The 22707-nt window shown below is 37.4% G+C and overlaps 1 protein-coding gene across 8 annotated transcripts in view; it reads right to left on the bottom strand.

The window, feature by feature from the left end:
• Positions 1–716: 716 nt before the first annotated feature.
• EXPH5 (exophilin 5) overlaps positions 717–22707 on the bottom strand; it is a 73415-nt gene continuing 51424 nt past the window's right edge. For 4 of the 8 annotated variants that reach the window (XM_016160575.2, XM_016160574.2, XM_016160578.2 and 1 more), the window contains 3 exons: positions 19374–19422; positions 12920–13055; positions 717–10024 (listed from right to left, as the gene is read on the bottom strand). In XM_016160575.2, coding sequence (XP_016016061.2) covers positions 4668–10024; positions 12920–13055; positions 19374–19422 — 5542 coding nt within the window. In that variant the 3' untranslated portion in view covers positions 717–4667. The remainder of the gene's footprint in view (positions 10025–12919; positions 13056–19373; positions 19423–22707) is intronic. The other 4 variants (XM_016160576.2, XM_016160580.2, XM_016160577.2 and 1 more) reach the window with 2 other exon arrangements.

The following is a 22707-nucleotide window of genomic DNA, read 5'->3' as shown; positions in this document are numbered from 1 at the left end:
GTACAAATCTTAATTTTTAAAAAGAAATTAATTTATTTAATATTCTCTGGATAGTAAATCTTTTTAAAAATTATCTGTAAGTTTATCTCCCTCTTTTAATTCCGCCCTCCCCCCCTGACCTACAAATGTTGCCATCTCCCTTTAAGAACTGGATATCTGAAGGCGGAGCACCTCCTCCCATGCGCTCCGGGGCCTGGCCTTGACATGGCGCACCTAGGGCACGAACCCAGGACCTTCTGTGTGTAAAGCAGATGTGCTAACCACTACACTATGGAGCCACCCCCTCATCTTTTACTTTTTATATGCATACCCACTGATGTATAATTTTAAGTGCATAATATAATCACAATTCCATGCACACATCTATTTCTATGTATACATACATATGTGTGTATTTGCAGTTTCTTTTTTGGAGGGACTCTTGGGTACCTCCTCTCTTTTCTGCTGTTCTTGGACACACTCTCCAATACCTCCCGGTCCCCCATCCACCCCTGCCTCCCATTCCCTAGACATAAAGAAACCAACATTAATGGCCTAGTATGTATCTCTCCATATGTATACATGCATGCGTATGCCAGTTTTTTAGTCAATGCTTTCCAAAAATGAGATTTTGCTTTTCTCACTGAAATTCTTCCAACTCAAATTATAGCTTTATTTTATTCTTTTTAATGGTTTCATAATATTGCATATGTGTGTGTTCCACAGTATATTTAATAATTTTTATTAGGTATTCACTTTGTTTCTAGTTTTTGCCACAATGAACATTGTAACAAGAAAAATTCTTATGTATAAAGTCTAAACATACTAGTGCTTTTATTTTTATTAATTTCTGGGGCAAATGAATATGGTGATTCAGTGTATTGGCTCACTCAACTCCCTGATTTTACATCTTCCTGGTCATAACAGAGACAGCAGCTCCCATAGTAATCCAATTCTGTGGCATGGCTTTAGGAATTGGTCCTGGAATTTCAGCTGAATGTCTGTTTCCTCAGCTCTAACAATGTGTTTGTGAGCGAACTGTATACGCTTTTAAAAAATCCTTTTCTACTTGAACCATCTAGAGAGGATTATATTGTCTACAACTAAAAATCCCAGCTGATACAATGTATTTTAAGTTTTCATAAAGGACAGTAAGAATATTTTGAATAAAATACTGCCCTTATTCAAGATGACACTCTCCTATTCTTGGCGGAAAAATGGGTTAGGTTGCTTTTCTAGAAGAGATAAATTCTATTAATTTATTTCGCAGGAATTAACATTGCATGTCTTATATTACAACTGGAAAGATTTGCTTATCTTTCATCAGTGCTACTGAGCAAGTAGATGACACAACTCCGAGTAGCTCCTTCTTCCTCTAAATGTGGGAACTCTCAGAGAAATGCCAGACTTTATTTATTCCTCCTCTATTAGGCAATCAAGTACATTGATCTCCATTTGTTGGTTGCTTGCTTTTAGGTACAAATAGGAGAGAAGTCACTGTGTTTTAAAACTGCTCATATAGCTGATCTCATTCAGTAGCCCCCAGGAAAATTTGTTTGAATACTTTTGTACCACTTCACCTTTTCTGTATTTTTCTTGAGATGGTCACACTTAAAAATCATCATTTGAAGATGGGAATAAAAACTAAGTCAAGCAGTTCATCTATTTAAATCATTTATTTCAACACAGGCATTGTTTTAAATTTACACTTTGTCTTATAACACATTCCATACCTAGAGAATGGGTTTGAGAACCCGTACATAAAAGGATTATCTAACAACATTTTAACAAAAGTGCATAAGGCTTATTTGTTTCAGGACACAGAAGTGCCAGTCACAAAGAGACTCTAAGTGGCAATGCATCACAAACTTGCTCGGAAAGTAAAGTATTTACATATTTATACTGTACATTTAAATGGGATATTCTGAAGCATCATTACTATTATTAACAATAAACTCTTAGCAATTAGGCCTCTTTAACCCTTCGACCAATCGACAGAATATATTACTCTTATGGAGGTGTGGATTTTCCAATTTGATTTCCATCTTCGCCATAACCTAAGTGAACTTTCTTTCACCACCTCCATACAGTCACATAGTCACCTCCTACACTAAGTAGCTTTTAAGAGCTTATCTTAGCCAAAACCTTATTAGTAGCAGTTGAAATTTTATTAATATCAATGTATTTACAATGTAAAAGGGTAAGGTATTTGAAGAAAAGTCTCTAAAAATGAAAAAAATCTCATTAAACCCTCTTTTAAGTGGACTTTACATGTAAAATTTATGGTTATTGAAGTCCATTATCTAAACAAATTTTTAATTTACCAGGTACTTATTAGTATTGATTCCCTCATGGTTTACTCCATTTATGTGAATATTTATTTTAACAATGACTATACCTTTTAGAAAACAAGTTATGAATATAAAAATGACTATTACAAATTAATATAGCTATACCAAGAATAAATATTAAAATGCAGCAATTTGTACGTTAAAATACATAGAAATTAGCCATACTTCTTTCACAAAGGGTTTTATAAAAGTATAAAACTAGAGAAGGTGCTATTTTAATGGATTTTCTGTTTTCTCGATTCTTGAGCCAGGCCAACAGGCAAACATTACAAACAGTGAAAGTGAGCACTGACCACCAGTTACCTTTGAATTCAGATATAGTAGATTCTCGTGCAAAGAATCAGGGCCCTAAAGTCATTGTTTATCCTCACCTTAACTTACCTATGTCAAGGGCATTAATGTTGATATAGCCTAAATTCAGTGAAAAATGAGCTAGTTTTATTTCACCTTTTGTAGACTCAGAGTATTTGCTGAAATAGAACTTGCAGGCTGATCATTAAAAAAATCAAGAATCTTAATATTAAAATATTAACTGCATATCTTTAAATGACATAAAAAACAGGTCATGGCTTATGAAAATTTGACTTAAATTAGATAAATAGAAAATGGGGGAAAGTAGAATTTACAAACATACATAAAACAAAAAATCAATTTTTATTTTTTCTTTATGTACAAAATTAAACTAAAAAATTCAAAAGAGTCAATTTAAAATTCTATTATCAGTCTTTTTGAGTTCAAGATTGGTCAGGGTCTGAAGTTTAAATCAATTTTCAGCTTTAAGGAATAGCTTTCATGTTGGTTACCACATCTTCATAGTTCTAGTGGCACGGGAATGACTTAAACTTGCCCTGGTGTCTTGCTTCTGAGCAAGGCAATGATTGAGAAGGTAATGATAATATAGTTCTTTCTTGAATTTTATCAGTTCCAAATCTTTATACACTTCACTAACATCTATCATTATCCTTAACTTATATGGATAAAACAGAGAGGTGAGAAAAATGGAAGAAACAGATTAGATGAGAAATATGGTAAATAAAATGAGCTCGGGAAGCAAATATAAACCAAACAAGATGAAATCTCCTTATGTTGACCCTCACAAGCCTAAGATCCAGGATGGCACACTTTCTGTCGTTTTAGCAAATTATTTTGGTCTTTATTTTGAGTAGGAGGAGAGAAATCCCCAGTTCTGCATGGCAACTAAAGGGTTAAGACAGTCAGGTTATCAAAGGATATGAGAAGTTATTTAGTTTAGATAAATTACTGAAAGACTCATAGGGATAAACCCTTAGAAGCAATGCCTTATTTCCAAGGGTTTGGTAAATGATCTGGCAAAGAAGCCTGTGAATTTCCGGGTGTCAGATCTGACTTGGCAGCACTTTAGGGGCTTGACCAAGGCTACTTAACCACTTGGTACTTGTGACTAAAATGCCCCAAATAGAAAATGAAGAAAATAGAAAAATGGAGAGTTCTGGATAGATGGGAACAACCAGTTGCTCAGAGAGCTGAAGTAAGGATGTCAGTCTCATGAAGAGGTGTCTATCTATCTCCACTCCTCAGTTACATTTCCTTCCCAAGCAGAAATTCGGTGGCTAAGTCACCTTCTGTACCCCCAGGTTCCTGGCTTGAGTCCTTGACTTGATTAAAATGCAGGTCTTAGCAATTTAGCCAATTCTTACAAACCATTTCAAAGGAATTCCTAGGCGTACTAGTGTCGTTTGGCTTACTGGGGATTCAGTTCCTCATCTATAATCTCAATAAGCACTTTAAATATGTAGCTCCCTGGCACCACTATGGACACCATTATGAAAATTCCCTTATATTTGGTTGAAAGGAAAAAAACAAAAACAAAGACAAACAAACAAACAAAAAACCCAACCCTAAACCTCCTAAATGTCAATGAGTCAAACAGGATGATAATATTTACTCCTCTGTCGTTATCCTTACATTTTATTTAATATTATGAGTATGGGGGTGTGCACCAGAGGAAGCAATACAGTGTCGCAATTGTGCTGGGTAACTAATAAGTTTTGTACATGCCTGAGATATTAGGGTTGTAAATCACAATGAAGGGTGTGAATAAAGTTAAAGAAAAAGTAGAGCAGAAAGCCAAGGGTATATACAGAGGAAGAGGAGAGCAGAGAATCCTTTAAAACAAGAATTCACTGCTCTAGAATTCAGGAAGTGTATATGTAGGCTGTGGAAGGGGGGATTGTTTCAGAGCCGGTACTACCCAAATAGATCTTTTTTATACTTGTCATTCCCATGGATATACACACTTATACTTTATTGCCATTATAAACTTTTGGTGAAAAATATATGCATTTTCTTGAAAAAGCCTCACAGTTCTGACTCTTTGTCATTTTCATCCAGGTAGTATTCATCATCTGTGGTTGTGTCTGTGTCACAATCTGAGTCTACTGGGTCCTCTTCATAGATATTAAGTGGTTCGCTGAGAGATAAGCTACCTTCTGGCATCTGATTGCTGGGAGAATTTGAGCTTGATGACTCCGTTGGGTTAGATGGGTTAATTATATCATATTTCAAGAAGCCAGGGTTCTTAAGAAAACTTGGTTTCCATAATCTTCCTTGTGTGAGTGACCTCTTTACATTCTCCAAGAAAGCCAACTGTTGTTCCTTTCCAAAAATCCCATAGTCGATAGGTCTGGATATCGATGTCGCAGATTTGGGACCTGTTTTTGTCCTGCCGCTATACAAAGCCCAACTTTCATTTTCATCACAGGAGGAAAGTTCAGAAAAAGACTTGAATCTTCGATTGTACCCGCTGTTGGAGAATTCCTCCCCCAGGGTCAGTTGGCTCAGGGCATTGTCAATACAAATGCCTTCTGAAAAATGGCGCCCCCTGGCTTTTGGAGGATGACTTTTGCGTAGCAGATCACCGCGCACACTTACGCTTTTTAAACTCTTTGAACGATAGGGCTGTGGCTCAGCTTCCCACTCCAGAGATACAGCATTCCTTTGTAGTTGCTGATAACTGGCCAGTGGGGTGCTTATTGTGGATTTCTCTGCAGGCTTCAGCGGAATATGAGGGTTCGGTCTCCTCTGACGGTCAGGGAAGCTGGCTTCCCCTAGGCTGGTGAATGTGGGTTGGGCCAGGGTTCCTGATTCTCTTTCCAAAATTTGAGCTACCGCTACATCTTTAGAGTTCTCATAGGTTGGTGGTAATTCTGAGATATTTTTAAACTCATTCTCATGTGGTCCTGAGATGTTGTTAGATTTCTGATTGTTTAAGTGTGTACAAGCTTCTCTGTTGGATGTTATGGTAACATGGAAGGGGTTCTTTGATTTCCCCATATCCATTCCATCAACACTTAGCCTGTTATCTGTGGATTCTGTGGACTTCGGAATAGGCTCAGAGGACAGTGGGTTGCACTCTGGTGTGCCAAGAGATAAATCACGAGAGTCAGAGCTGTTCCCACTTTGAGGGAAGATAGTAGCTACATGCCTTCTGGGGCTTAAATCTTTAGCTGGAAATTTTCTGCTTGCTTTGGACTTGGGTACCATTCTCTGCTTAACTGATGATCTGTTTTTCCCTTTTTCTAGGTCACCTAAATTGATTTTATTTTTATTACTTCTTGCAGGAAGTAAAAGTTGATCCCTTGCCAACCTCTCCATTTCATCTTTAGCCTTGCTGTTCTCTGTCAAATTTACCTCCTGACTTCTTTGAGGTGGTTCTCTGGTTTCAGAATGCAAATTGTCTAAATCTCGTTCACCTGTACAAGTCCCCTCATCAAGCTGTAGTTTACGTAAAGCCGGAATAAGAGCAAAGACTTGGCTTTCTGAATCAGAAAGTGATTTATCAGTCTTTTTTTTGAAATCTGCTCCAGTTTCCCCTCTGACTTTCCTAGGCTGAAATCCATCGTCTTTAGCTTTGACTGTGACATCTTTCTGAAGACATTTTCTACTTCCGGTAGCTGTAATGGCTATACCACCACCTGCACACTCCCCAGAACTTACTCTGGTTTGGGGATTTTCAACATTCTCTTCTGAATTGGCTGGAAGATTAGAAGGATCACTGTTGCCTGATTTAATGGATTTCTGACAATTTTCAGATTTCTCTTCTGTAACCTTTTTTTCCTGAAGCATTGATGAAGTACACAGGGTTTCACTTTGCAATTCTTTCCCTCTGTCTTTCTTGCTTTGTGAATCACCTAGAGGTATTTTAGTTAAGTTATCTGGGAAAATCTCTCTAGTTTTAGGTTCTCCTTTATGAAGAGAAACATTTGCCTCAATAGAAGACATTTCCTGTAATGAGGGCCCAATATTTGGTAATTGTAAAACAGTCACATTTTCAGTGTTGTGAGAAAGACAAAGGCTGTTCTCCTGAGCAGAACTGAGCAACATCTTCAGATCTTCAGATGAGGGTGTTCCTGACTGCTCTTGTGTAGAACTGAGTCTGTCTTTTTCTAAAGCATTAGGCAATGTTTCAGTCTCCAATTTAGTTGATTCTGTAAGTGAATTGATATTTTGTGTGTACTTTTGAAGGAGGTTACAGAATTTTTTGCTGTGTTTCCTTGGTAGAGTATAATATACTGAAACTACCTCAAGACATTTTACATTATCTTCATCACCAGATACAGAAAACATACTAGTAGTCTTAAATTTGTGTAATGTTTTCCCACTTTTTTCCCCTGACATACCTGAAGAAAAAGGTGAAGAGTCTTCATTTGAAAGGGAAAATATACCTTTACTGGAGGAAGCAATTTTACCATCCTTTTCAGTACATTCTTGAGAATATTCCTTTTGGTGGTGTCTTCTGGTTGTGGAAGAATCCCTAACAGAGGAGTTATTCTCCAGAGGATTAATGGTTTTCTCCCCAGGTGTTAGTGTTACAGCAGAAGTGTCCATGTTGGACACCAAGCATTTTTCTTTTTCATTTGTTTCAACCGAGGCGAATGATACTCCTGAAGGACATGACACAGCCCTCTTGATGAGGAATGGAAGTGGTCCTTTTCTAATGGAAGCAGATCCAATGTTTGTCTCGTTTGTCATCCTCTCTGTGGCTTCAGGTACTACTGAGTCTGAAACTACTTTAGAACATTTGCTTTCTGATTCTGAATAACTAGAATTAATTTTGTTCGATGTGTCTTTCTCTATTGGATCTTCCACATTATTTTCGATTTGGAGTGGAAGTGGCTCATTCCTAAAAGAAGAAGCCATTATTTTACTTTCTGACTTCCTGCTATTGATGAGAAAACTAGCTGCTTTTCTTGGTAGGGTACAATAAATTGTGTGAAGCTCAGGAGCCTTGGAATTGCTTTGATTCATATCAATGAAGCTACTGCTGTCACTTGTGGGTATTGATTTACTTTGTGTTTTGCTTAACTGTTCAATATAGGATATACGTCGTCTTACTTTCCCTTTTCCCTTTGCTGCCCTGAAAGAAGGGTGTGCATGGCATTTGACAACATCAACCACTTCATTATGTACAGACACACAGCTATCATCACTCTTTTGATTTTCTGAGGGGCTTGGGGCTAACTGATTATTCTGATTCTTGCTATCAGTGTCTTCTTCTTCTTTTTCTCCCCAAGATGGATCTTTGCCCAAAGGAATTTTCTTGAAGAACACTGTAGTGGAAGGGACAGCCAGTGCATCAAGGAAAGAATTATTTGATGGAGAGGAATCTGGTAGTATACCTGATGACAGACCTGAAGAAACACATGGGATATTGTGGCCAGTACCTGACATGCTATGGTTGGTAGAATGAATTTTGGCACATTGTTCTTCCTCGGTACCTAAAATTGTAGGCTTTTCTGGAGACTGTGCATTTTGATTATCAGTAGGGTCAGAGCTCCAGTGGTTATTTTTAATAATGCTTGAAGTACTTTCATTACTTACTGTTAATTCCTGATTTGGGCTAGGAAATGATGATGGTATTCTGCTTTCCTGAATGAAAGGAAAGGATGTTGCTGGGCCAAGTTTTCTGTTTTCAGTATAAAGCTTATCTTTTCGTAGTTCATTGGCTTTCTCTCTCTGTGATATATGAATTTTAGAGATATCTTTTCTGGAAATGACTCTGGGTGACTTTTTTGAATTTATTGTGGTAGATGCATTAAAAACAAATCTGTTGCTTTTGTCTGAGTCTTGGGAGAGAGGATTTTGAAAATCAGCTGAAGGGTTAGAGATCATTGTCTGTGAAACAGGTTGGGGTACTTCACTTGTTCTGTTTGTGTAATCCATCTTGTTTAGTTGTTTGTCTCTTTCTGAAACAGATTCGATCAAGTCTTTCTCATTATTCACTTCTGTGACTAAGATATTCGGCTGGCTTTCAGAAAGAGGTGGAGAATCAGCTGAATCACTGCTGGTCACAGTGACTTCTGTGTAGCTTCTTAATGGAGAGGCAGGCTTAATTTTCTGCAAAGTGACTGTGGGACTGGGAAAGCTGGAATTCTCGGAATTCCCTTCATCATCAGGAGTCTGGGGGAAGGAAGTTCTGAATGAGGATGCTAGAGTCTGAGCAATTCCCAATGAGTAAGGTTCTCTATTAACTTGTACTTCTACAGGAGAATTGTCCCACTGACATTCTAACCCACCAGGTTTGATGTGGTAGCTTGAACCAGTCATGGAGCAAACATGTGGTGTGCTGAAATGAATCATCCGGTTCCCATTACCTTGTGATACCTCCATGTTCTCCACTGTGGGCGTCTGAGAGTCAAACTGACAAGCATGTGGCTCTTCTTGGTCTCTGGAAATGTTTGTTCCATAACTGGGAGAAAATGATCCCCAGTGTTGAGTAGAAACACTATGGCTGTGACCAGTTGCTGCATTATTTGCTTCAGCAGAGATCTTTTCAAAGTTTCTGTCAGAAGTGAATGGTTTCCTGCTTTGATGAAAGCCATACCAGGAAGAATATTCTTCCTGTTGTACCCCAAAAGGACTTTGTCCACATCTCTGTTCCCTGCTTCGTCCAAAGGTATTGCTAAAGAAAGACCTAGCAAATGGGTTGTCTTGATGGTAGAATGGCATATTCTCTGAGTTTTCAAATGGGTCAGGGCTCATTGCATTATCCGTGGGGGCATTTAAACTAAAGCTTCTGTAAACACCCTGTGAACGGTAAAATTCATATCTCCTATCCTCCTGAGAACACTTGGGATACATATATTGGTCAGCATGGTCAATTTCCATTGGTGATAGTGCCCTCAACTCTTCCTGATTCTGCCTGTCTCTACAAGAATTTGATCTATTCCATATGATGGATGATAAAGGAGTCCTCTTTGGGCTCTGCTGGTGGCTTGATGGTATAAATCCACTCTTGTTCTGAATTGTGGCTGGAAAATGTAAACTTCTTGTTGTGAAGTACCTTGTAGCTGGTGAGGCTAATTGTTGCCTGCTGTCAAAACACAGAGAAGCACTACCAAATGTATTCTTTTGCACATAATCTTCTTTGAAGACTCTGGGCTCCCTTGTCCTGTACATATCATAAATTGTCCTTGTTCTAGGAGAAAAGGTTTTAAAACCTTCCCTAGGGGTTCCTGGTCTTAGGATGTCATAGATAGACATATTAGAAGTTTCATTATAGTGATTTTTGTGCCTTCCTGTGATATTACCATGTCCGTTGCCACCAGAGTAAAAATGACTGAACTGTGTTCTTGATTCATAGTTGATAGGTGTTCTGGTATTCACTGAGCTCGAAGATTGTTCCTGAGCCAGTTTGCTATCCAAATCATCTAAAACTGAAAGGATAATATGAGTGATTTTTTGGTATAACATTTTACAGTCTGTTAATAATTTGAGTGGGCCCCTCTTCAAGAAGCATAATCATTTATAATTTTATTTTTATCGTAAATTATAAATGTGATGACATTAGTTTTGATTATGTTTTTAAGATAGTCTGGCTTTTACAAAACTATAATGAAAGTTTCTCTTTCATATTTTTTCCAAGTTAATCTTCCATAATGCCTTAAGGACATAAAGCTACATCATTTTTTTAACAACAAATTTTAATCATGATTTCTTTTAGTACATCTTTTGCATCACTAGGTAGCTAAAATATTTCCTCAGAGGATTGTAATACAAATGCAAGTCTGTAAAGAATATGATTTCTTAGCTGCACCATTAAGAAAACCATACTACCACTGAAAGTTAAGCACCTAATTTATAAATGTACTTATTTAGATGGATTTGAGCAATACATAAAATTTAAAGTTTTGTACAATATTGTTCAATGATATGCTAAAGGTAGATTATTTTTCCTGGAAAAATTAAGACCCATTGGCACTCCTTTGACATAGCACTTTCTATGTATCAGATACAGTTCTAAGCACTTAATTTTTTAACTCACATGACCTCATAAGATTAGTATTATTACTAGTGTCATTTCATAAATGAGAAAAATGAGGAACAAAGAGATTCAGTAAGTTGCTGAGGTCACATGGCTAGTAAGTGGATCCAGGCAATGTGTCTCCTGAGTCCATGTATGCAAGCACTGTGCAATGCCACTCTGTGACATAAAAATTCACTTTTCATTTTCTCCTTTAATGATTTATAAAGATGATTTCACTTTGAGCACATAATATTACATAATGTCTCTCAGTAGCAAGGTTGGAGAGTGGCGTCCAAGTTAGGGCCCAGTGGCCTCCTCACAATACTGAGGACGTAGGCCAACCCCAGGTCCAGAATCCACACTTATTAGGTCCACAGTCTCTGAGACCTCAGACAAGTTATAGGACATTTTCGGATTGTTGGTATTTCTTTGAATTGTGTTTATTTAATCATATTTGACATCTTTTCCTCAATAAAAACCTATTAGAATTTAAATAGAATCACAATCTTTTAAGGTTTTAAGAGTTCCTAATGCCCAGTTGTAGTACATATCACTTTACTGTATTCATGTCATAATAAAGACAAATAGATTATATATTTATTGAAGAAATGTTCATTAAAAAAATCAAATCTGACATGAGAAATAAGTTATGGGATTATTTAAATTGCTGAAGAAGTTTTTGGTTTACAGAAATTTTTCCTTCTGAACTACATAAAATAGTGCACACTCTTTGGTTATTTTAAATGATTTGTCATTTAAAAATGTGATTTTAACTCTTCTATGACAGGGAAAGTGAGGTATATCAGGATCTGAGTGAATGTAAGTAGGATTTATTTGTGGCATGTTGACTATGGTAGGACAGGTGCTGAAGGGGTTTCTGACATCTGTTCTGGATCTTCCTTACCCTATTTTATTTGTAAGTTGGTGCTATTAAGTTTGCATAGCCCACAGAAAAACTAATCTTGAGCATTAAGGATCTATAACTAAGGAATTTTTCATGGAATCATCTTGTCAATGCTTAATGAAATATTATCTTCAGTCTCTGAAATAATTGACTCCACATTTCCACAAATAAAATAATAAAACAATGCCAAACTATCAGGTGAGGCAAAACAAAAGCAAACAAACAAAAATCCCCAAACAAAAACAAAACCCCAAACGAAAACTATGTAATGAGTAAATATCTGCCTTTGAAACTAATTATAATAAAATCTCTCTGACTTCTGTTGTCTCTTTCAAGCCAATCATATTTTTTCTTCCCTGAAATAAAGTCTTTTGCTGACTACAAAAGAAATATGTGGTTATAATAAAAAATAAAGTATAACAAAAGAGGTAAAATCACCTGGAATCCTCTCCAGAGGTAAGCACTCTTAATATTCCCACAGCATGATTTTAAATTATTCAGTTATTTAGAATCCCAAATTAACAATGCTCTTTTACTCTCTACTCTTAAAGTAAAAAAAACAAACGAACAAAAAATTCCTGTTCTGTTTCTCCTCTTTATTTTCAGAACCCAAGGTCATGTTTTCATTTCATAAATGGTACCTCTCCTTCCTCTACTAGCAAAATCTTTCTTTTGGATCAAAGATTTTCCTTTGGGTCTTTTCTCTGAAACAAGTTTTCTGCCAGGAACCATGTCACTAATCGGAGTCTCTAGGTTCACCATCTGGTTGGCTGTCTCTCTCATACTACCCCACTTGTCCCAACTATAGGGCCAAGGCAATGTCATTGCCTCTGCAAATTGAATTAAGTTCCTCCAAATGACTTCAGAGTTCACTTTTCAAATGGCTAGGCTGATTTTGACATAAAATAACTTATGTAAAGGGGAGCTATGTTTATATAATAATAACATCCATGCACATGCAGTACTTTTGTAATCTGTTTCACTCTTTATTGTTTATCTATGGTACAAGGTTAATTGTTTAACAACTAAATTTCATCACAGTGCATTTATGTAAGTCCTAATCAGAAACTATAAAAGTTTATTAAGAACAGCAAACTTCATAGATATAGTTCCTAAAGGTGTACTTTTTTTTTCACCTGAGATTAAATATTAAACATTATTACCATTCCATAGATTTATCAGGCTTAGTCTGAGAATATTTGCTTAGATTATATTTAAATATAAGAATCTTTAATATTTGTGTCAATAGCATGTAACAACATCCTCTTTAGATAAGGTAAACAAGAGGACTTCAAATATAAGGTATAGGGTTTGATATGTTTTGAGCATTTTCATACAAACTGTAATTATTATTTGCTTTAGTACTGGGAGTTCCAAAGGCAATTTAATGCATAGACTTACCTTGGAAAAACTCATTCTCCAGCAGGGAAGCATCCCACGGAGGCACGCCACTTCCCTCCCTCATGCCTGCTGGCTTGGGGACAAATGCACTGTCAGTTGGTTGATTTTCTAGAGGTGAATTGTATAGCTTTGCCTGCTAATTTTAAAATAGAAAATGCAATATCATTTCTGGACCTTTTCTAGCCAGAATACTCACATGTCCCCACAAAAATGTCCTCAGCTTAAAAGTACTAGTCTAAGGACTACAGATCGATTTTCCTAACATTTATTTCTCAACCTATAATGTTTTGTCGTTTCTGCCACTTTCGAGTGATCATGAACATCCCCAAACCCACATTAATTCTTTTAGTACGAGTCTTCAGGCAAGATATTGAGACTATCCCTGCCAAAGATTTCCTACAAACTTACTCAGCACTACACAAATCTTAAGGAGGTTCATGGAAAATAGGAAGGAAATTGATCTCTTTAAAGTTGGGAGTGTTTTCTCCATGGCCCCAGTAGCTCGAATTTTCTATATTTTTTCACACTGCACCTATTGTATCAAGAGCTGGTTACTGAAGCCTGTAGTGGACCTTAAAATTTGTGAACTTGATGGATTTGGAAAAAAAAAGTGTTTCTATCCACAGAGTTCACATAGAACGGTAGTACCTCCTAAACAGACGAAGATGCTGATTAGTAGTTCTGAAACAAAGGTGCTGAAAAGTATGAACTTATAAATTTTTTTCGAAGTATCATTGCTCGTTTTGCAGGGTTTAGTAGAACGATGTAGAGATAAAGTTGTTTTCTTTACTAGCCAATGTTTATGTTGATTTCATCAAATCCATCACTGCCCTACTTTTAAACTTTAATTCGTCTTCATAACCCTGGGGGAATTATCCACTCCCACACCTTCCCTTTCTTTTGCCCAAATTCCATTCACCTTTCCTCTGTCAAACTAGCTCTTCCTGATTTCACTTTAACTCATCCTGCGCCTGTCCCTGAACCAGGGCAGCAGCCACTTCCCATTTTAGTCTCCTTATTTTTAGCTCACTTTGTTACCCAGTCCTTGCCTCTTGCATTTCTGTCTTTCCCAAGCTGTCCCTTTCCATTTACATTCACCATTACATTTCATTTTCACCCTGAATGCTTAAGACCAAATCTCTAATCTTTCCAAAGCTCCAGCTTTTTACTTCTTCAGCACAGGTCTGTTCAGTTCTAAAGCTCTTAATCCCGACATTCCTCACAATCTAGTATTTTCACTCCCGCCTGTTTTCTTTCTCAAGATCTAGGTCAGTTATTTCCTATAAAGCCCCACCCAAACTTCTCTGACTTGTAGTTTTCAGTTCTATGAGCCATAATTGAATACACATGAAGGAGATTTATTAATAAGAAAAACAACCCAATGATAATTTATTGGTCATTGGATATAATTTAACACATTAACATAAAATTCAGAAGTAAATATTATAAGCAAAACATAACTACAGTGAGAATACCAATCGGAGGTAATAAAACCAGAAACAAATCACTTGAGAAATAAGATCAGTTACAGCTAAATTTTTTTCTTCCTAAAGTGCATCAAGGTATTTTCCTTTTTTATATCTCTCCAGGTCTTTATTTGTGCTAATAATAATTAGTCATGGATCTTATAAGTCCATTCTTCCCAAATCTGTAGTTTTGGTCATTGGTGCAGAATAAATAAATTTGATTAAGAAAATAGCAAGTATCATGGTCTCTCAACCATTCTAACACCCAAACAAACTTCAGATTTCCTCTACACAGACCAGAGTATCTTTCTGTGGCTTCCTGGATCACAACTATTTATAGTGAAAATATATACTGAAATGAAAAATATACAAACTGAGGGCTCAGGGAAAGACATGAACCTTCTTAAGCTGGGAAGGATTTTTACCACCTAAGACTCTGAATATAACTTCCTTTGGTTATATGTCTGCCAGATCCCTTACTTCAAGATCAACCCTACTCATCAAACGTGTTAAGGATGCTTTCAACACATAGAAATATAAATTATATAACTAAGGGAAAATATGGACAGTTTATTTACACTCAACATTAACTTTGCAAGAATTTTTTTCGAGTAATAAAACTTTAAAAAGTAACTGCTAGTCAATGGTAAGTACCGGACAAGAGAAAACTGAACACTACCGCTGCTCTATAGACCCCTTTTATTTAAGCTATATATGATATTATTATTATTATTATTATTATTATTATTATAAGTAACAGCAGCAGCAAATACACATTGATTTTTCTAGGCAACGTGCTTAGGGCTTCATATAGATTACTTTATTTCATTATTTTCACAACCCTATGAGGTTGGTACTACTATTATTTTTACTTTTGGAAAACTGCGCTTGAGAAAAGTGACGTCTCAGGAGGTCAGGTCATTTGCTTCGGGTCATGCTGGTGGAGGAAAGAACTCACTCCCAGTCTGTCAGTTTCCAGAGCCCATGTTAAATCACCTCTCTCTACTTTACTAGTTTATCGGTGCACTATATTTTTGGGGTATACATCTACCCAAGGCCAAACACAGGCCTTGGAGCTGCTGGGAAGCACCTGAATTTCCTCTATCTAGAGTGGAGGTAAGCCCTCCAGGGGCCTTAGCACAAAGATGCTTAGTTAGGGCTTGGTCCTGGGCTCAGAACCCCCCTCAAAATAATGTTCCATGGCATGAAGTTGCCATAAAAGACGAAGTCTAGTTCCCATTCTTAGCTTAGAGGATGAGATTCGAACACCTCTGTGCAGAAAAATTGTGTCAAAATCCTTTTCCAGCATTAGATTTAAGCCTTTCCTCCCCAGTTCTCTTCAAGTGCCCTGTACACACAGTTCTCTAAAATGCTATGAACTTCTTCCTAGGCCTCCATGTCTCTGCTCCTGATCTGTGCTCTTTCTCCTCTTCTTCTCCTGAAATATACCAATTCATCCTTCAGAGTCAAGTTCAAAGCTCTTCTCCAATTCTCCCAGGAAGAACGAATTACCATAGTATTTTTGTATGCACCTCTTTGATACCTATTATGTCATATCAAAGTCGTTTGCATTCTTTCCACTTTTACTTTACCACTAGACTTCTCCCCTTCCTCCCTACTACCCAGTTCAGTCCCTACCCTGATCTAGAAAACCAGGGATCTGAAGACAAATGAATTAGGACCCTGGAAGTGGACCAACTTCTAAAATAACTAAGAAATCACAGTATTATCCTTTGTGTTCTGAGCACCTAGCATAGCATCAGCATATATTAGATTGACTAATATTTACTGAACTAAATTCCAAGATGACTCTTCCCACAATAATATTTCCACTTCTGAACTTCTCTATCACATTTTTGTCCCCTCATTTGGTACTAGTTATCTTATAGTTGAAGGACATTACTCATTTATTCAATTTTCAATACACTTTAAGAATATCCTCTCTCATTCGATCTTGAGAAAAAATTTATGAATTAGGTAAAGATTATCATTCTCATTTTGCAGATGAAAAAACTGAGTCTTGGGTAATGGATACAGATAATAAAAGGTAGTACTGGCTACTCACACTCGTGCGATCTGATTCCTAACCCTGTGCTTTTTAGCTGTTTAGCTGTTTAACTGTTTAGCTAATGTGAATATCTTCAATTAGATGGTAAACTTTCTGAAGACAGGAACCTTGCTTTAAACATTTCATGCCTCCCATGCACACAGTTATGGATTTATTTACAATACATCAAGGTAGAAAATTATATGTACAAGATTTCTAGTAAAGATTATTACAGAAATTGAGACACTGAATATTTATAATATTAGGACTCATAAAAGCATGTCTGAGACAGGAAAGTATAATGGTTAAGTGTATGAGTTCTACACAGGTTCAAATCTTGGTCTTGCCCCTTAATAGCTGTATAACTTTGGGCAAGTTACTTAACTTTTCTGTACTTTATTTTCTTTCTTGGCGAAATTAAGACAAACAAACAAACAAACAAACAAATAGTAACAGCAGCAACAAAACCCCCACCTCATGATTGCTATGAAGATTTAATGAATTAATAGCTGTCAAATACTTAGAATGGTGTCTAGCTCTTAGAACGTCCTTATCCTTAGCCATTACTATTCTTCTGTGGTTATAGCGGGTTTCCTGGAGGACTCCTGTTGATGCTTGCAGTTTAATAAGCTAGAAGAATGTCCCATAAGGTCAGAAGCCAAAGTCTCAAGCGCTTGCGTTTAGGATCTCAGTTATATTCTCAAACACAAAACAGAGAATAGGCTGAGCAAAATAAGGGCCTCTACCCAACCCCGGTTTCACTCTGCTGATTGAATACTGTCTGCATTTCTGACATGGTGAGACAAACAAACCCGTCACAGAGTAACCTTAGACTACTTGAGAACTTCCTAGGGCAGCCAAACCTGTAGAACAGCTGTCAGAGTTGAAAGCCTAAGCTCACTGATGTTATCAAACGCCTTGGTAAGTCAACAAAGTAATTTTGCAAGGTGTCCCTGAATTTGTTTTATGTCTGCTTTTCTGCAAAGGTCAAATTCACCAATGCACCTTGCGGCTTAAAACCACTCATTCATTTCTTTTTTCAATTTCTGAGTGTTCAGGCTGTGCCAGGCAGTGGGGAGACACAGGAGGTAGACAGTCCCAGCTTCAAGAAGCCCACACTGGCCCAGTGTGGTAAGTATACCAGAGGTGTATTTCTAGGGGTACAGAGCTGGTATACCACTTAACAATAGGACCCACCAAAATTTTTTCAGAGATGAGGAGTGATCAAATGGCCAAGGCCATGTGTGTTGTTTTCATTCTCATTGATGGTGACTACTTTGACCTTGGATTCCTCACCTGTAGAGAGATGATTCTCAACTGGTGGTAATTTGCTCCTCAAGGAACATTTTGCAATTTCTGGAGATATTTTTGACTGTCACAGTTGAGTGGAGGAGAACTAATGGCATCTAGTACGTAGAGGCCAGGGATGCTGCTAAACATCCTATAATATATGGGACTGTCCCCCGCAATAGAGAACTATTCAGCCCAAAATGTCAATAATGCTGAGGTTGAGAGAAACTCCGAGCTATATATCTTTAAGTTTCTCTCTAGCTCTAAAAATTGTTTTCTCAAACTCTTTGTTTCTTTTAAAATGAAGAAAATGTTTAAATGGCAGCTTTCTTCTCTTTTGAGTGGAAGGTTATCTAATAATATAGTCCAATCTCCTATAAAATGCAGAATCCCCTTTATATGATTCCTGCCAGGATGCCAACCAAGTGATGGGAAGTTTATCACCTGGAATCTTAGCAAGAATCCCTGTAGCATCAACAACTAACTTCCAGCTCTCTGCAGGCTTAAGGGGGTAGGACTTCCATGAATAAATAATGGAAATCTACATATCATACAAAAGCTTTGTTTTAGATAGTAGTTTCATTATTTTCTTCCTCCTACTTTGCATAAAAGTTATTAACTGGGACCAACAAGCACTGGCTTAAGTTGCATTTATTTTCCCAGGTCTTATTTTTAGAGTGACATTCTCTGAGCAGCGAAATGGTTAAATGCAAGCAGTAATTAAGAGTGCCGGAAAGATATCTACTAATCCTCAGACTGGGTTTTCAAACCCAGTCCAAATTCGCTCTACTTGTTTATAACTTCTAGGCATCTGCATTTTTTTTTTTTAATACTTTTTGCCTTCCTTAGACCCTAGGGCTCTCAAATGGTAGAGGGAAGTTAGCTCTGAGCACTGCTCCAAGGAAAAGCAAGAGTACAGAAGCATACTGGAGTAGGGCTCTGTCCTCTTAGAGAGCAAAGCTGGATGCATGTCACTTTAGTCTGCCTCTCAGTTTGAGTCTGCAGACAGTGAGCAACCGGGGCTCATATGTGAATAGGGTTTTAGGGCTGACGGAGCTGTAGGCATTATTGACTTCCAGCTATGGAGTTACAGAGACCCAGATTTTCTAATCCTGACTCTACCATTTACTAGAGACCTTGAACATGATCTTTAAATCCCCTAAACCTCAGTTTCTTCACCTTTAAAATGGGTAGATAATAATACCTACTCCATAGATTTCCTCTGGGGGTTACATGAAATGATCTATGTCAAGTGCCTGGGAGATATTAAGTTCATTAGAGGGTGGCAGTTGTTGATGCTGGTGTCATGGCTGGGGCTCATGCATTAAAGGAGAGAGATAGGGCAGAGCCTGCTGTTTGAATATTTCAGTACCAGAGCCAACTGGAAACTGTTCACAATTGGAAAACTTTGAACTTTTTTTTTTTTTAACATCAGAAAGAAAAGCTTTATTGAGGGGATAGTACACTTTCATACGTGGAAGCGGGCCTGAGCGAGAGAAGCATGGCTCAAAGGCCTGAACTCTTTAGAAGAAATCTAAACTAAAGCAAATTGAAAACTCAGCCAGGGAGAATCCTATTTAGTTAGATAGCCAAACAGGGATTACATTAATTCTGAATTCCTTAGCATAACCTTTAGTTTCTGGTTACTTACCATAGCATTTCCCCTCACAGACGCAGGAAGTCCTGGATGGCTATCATATCTGTTGAAAGAATTTGAAACAATTTCATTGAAGAAATGCCTAACTTTTACCAGAAGGAAAATCAACAGCACATTTGCCATTATATCTTAATATAGAGAGACAATATACTTCTAATGCTCTGTAATGTAGGAAGACATTTCTTGGCTAGTGCATTGTTGAAAAAAAATTTCAGAAACCTTCCCTATTATTGCTTAGATCAATGATTTGCATATTTGTCCCTCAGGTAGCCAGGAAGAAATTACATAATAATGGATTTGTATTTGAACATACATAAAGACGTAGTAACAAAATGGTTACATTTATTGAGGACTTACTATGTGTGCAGGCAGTGTTCCCACACTCTATGTGCAAACTAACTCGTTTAAATACATCAACTCTTGTGATGTGAATACTATAACTACTCCCATTTTATATATCAGGAGATGGAAGTACAGAGAAATTAGAAGACACTGCCCAAGGTACACAGGCTGACTGAATCCAGAGCTTTCCTTCTTAACCTGCACGGCACATTGACTCTTCTTGCAAATGAGAAACAGAATTTCTGTTTCTGGGCATTTTATTTTAATGAGAGGTTAGGTCAGACTTAAGAATTCATAAGGGAATTGTAAAGAAAAAAGTAAACCCTATAAAGATGGTTTCTGGACGTATGTTTTTATAAAGATGCCTTACTTATTATGAAACCATCCTGGAGAATAATTATGCTTTTACTATTTATGTTCCTTCTCTCAAATTCATCTATCATCCTAAGCCAAGGGGTGTTTTACCTGAATTACAGCTCAAGATTTAAGACACTGGAATGATTCACTGCTCTGTATGAAATCAGGTCCTCTCCTTTACTGAGAGAACAGCAAAGAGAATTGAGAATTAAATTAACTGAGATTCTACGTCTGTAATCAGTAAAAAGTGGCAAGACGCAGTTTTCTTTCTTTCAAACTTCCATCTGTTTCATAGTTCACGAAAGTTGAGCATAAAACCTGGGAGGCCAAACAATTTTCTATCTTCAAGCATCCATGTGTATTTTATAGCTTCGCTCAAATTTTAAACGGAAATCGAAATCAATATCATGGATTTTTTTTCATATTACTCTGAAATATCAGCTCTACAGTTGATAATATCCAAAAGTTAAATACTGCTTTTATTTTTATTCTTCCTTTCCCTACAGCTTCCTTGAGCCTGCATGCGTCCTGCATGCTAGGTACTATTTTGAGTGCTTTGGAGGAAACAAATATGACTGCAGTAGGGACCCTGTTCTCTGATAGCTTTTGCAATAGAGAAGGTTAGCTATATAAAGAGCTGGAATACAAGCCAAGAGGTGATAAGTACAATAAAGAGATGTAAGTAAAAAGCACTGAGGGGCCTGTAAGCACTTCCTAGAGATAAACAGGGATGGCAACAGGAAGAAGATAGTGGTCGAACTGGAATGAGAGGGAAAGATAGCATGAGTGAAAGCCCGAAGATGGGAAGAGCAAAGGACTGTTGAGACCGGCAAGTAATTCAATTTGCGGGAAGCCAAGAGAACATACCAGATAGTTAAGATTCTTTCCAGGACCAGTGGGGCTGCAGCCCTCACAATGCGCCCACACAGCCCCCGGCCTGAGTTGGAGTGAGGGCAGCAGGGGCTGTAATCAGTATGTGAGAGTGGTAGGTGGGTGGAAGATGAGACTTTAGAAGATGCCTAGAGCACAATTGGAACAGAGCGGATGCCACTGGATGCAAGCTCCTTGAGGGTATGCAAAGGTTGTGAATTTAGAAGGCAGAAGACAGGAATCAGCTGGTTTGGAGACCCAGAGTCTCTACACTTAATCCCAGGCCCTCCTAAAACTTACTTTACGTTTCTGATGTGAATGGCTTCCACTTATAGCATGAATAAAAGCAACAGTGGTATCATGAAAGCTTTGCTGGCAAAATCCTCTGGACTTGGTGATTTCAAGGGATACAAAGCTACCTCATCTGCATTACTCTTAAAACCTGTTGATGCCATGTCTTAAAGATCTCCCCCATATGTCCACACTTCTCCAGCTTCACTCATTCTGCCTTATGCTAAACTTCCATAATTTCTTTCTTGGACTCCACCCTTTATACCATTAATAGAAAAATCTATCTAAAATGCAAACTTCCAGCTGAAACTTATTGGATTTTGTTAACCAATGCCACCATAAAAAAATTAATTAATTTAAAAATAAAAACTGAGGACCTTCAAAAAAATAAAATAAAATAAAATGCAAATTTGATCTTATCAATTTCCTACTTAAAATCTTATAAGGTATTATCCAAAAAGACTCTTCTTTTATCTCACGAGACTCCCAGGCAACCCCTCAGCCTTCAGGCTTTATCTCCCCACACTCCACTCATCTATAGGTACCTGTATGCTAGACTTGCCAGACTTACTCTACCTCCAAAAAATATTTTCTTGTCTCTATACCTTTGCAGATACCATTCAGAAATTCTTTCAGTAGATTAGAGTGAGGCTCAAGAATATTCGTTTTAAAAAATATTTTTTTCTAACTAAAACCTTAGGTCATTTTCCCTAAGTGCTGGCAGAGTACTCTAATTATTGGCCACTAAAGAGCTCCACCTGGGTGACCATAGGCAATTCAGACTCTCCATGTCTTCTTTCCACATCCTCTCCTTCCTATCTGATGAATTAACAGATCCTGTAGATTCAAACTCAGAATTCCCTTTAAAAACCATCCATATTTCTACATCTTCTTGCCTCTTCCCTCATTAAGACAATTATCATCTCATTATTGCAATAGTTCCTTCATTGTCTTTCAGTCTTCAGGCTTTGTCTCAAGCCAATCTGTTCTCTACACTTTAGTCAGAGTGATCAATATAAATTGAAACATACCACACCCCGCTCAACATTTTGATGATTCTCATTTGCACTCAGGTGAAAGTTCAAATTCTTCTCTACATTCAGAAGACCCTATATTGTCTAGTCCTTGCATATACTTTCCAGCCTCATGTCTCACCTTCCTTCATCTCTTCTGCCACAGGGCATTTGTCACACCTCTGAACCTCTGAACTTATTGTTCCTTTGCCTGAAATATAGTTTTCTATGACTTGTTTGCCTGGATAACTAGCTCATCCTTGAAGAATCATTGTAAATGTCATTTTCCTCTAGGGGACCTACCCAGACTCTAGATACCAGGACTAAGATACACATTCCTCAAAACACGCCCCCAGAGCATACAGAACTCTCCCTTCTTAGCACTTAGTCTATGTTTCTCTGTTTTGTTTTTGTTGTCCTCATACGACTAACGCCTGTGATGTCAGGAGCTCTAG

Source organism: Rousettus aegyptiacus, unplaced genomic scaffold, assembly GCF_014176215.1.
Source record: "Rousettus aegyptiacus isolate mRouAeg1 unplaced genomic scaffold, mRouAeg1.p scaffold_m13_p_5, whole genome shotgun sequence".
Lineage (NCBI taxonomy): Eukaryota > Metazoa > Chordata > Mammalia > Chiroptera > Pteropodidae > Rousettus > Rousettus aegyptiacus.
This window is presented reverse-complemented; position numbering and strand designations above follow the sequence as displayed.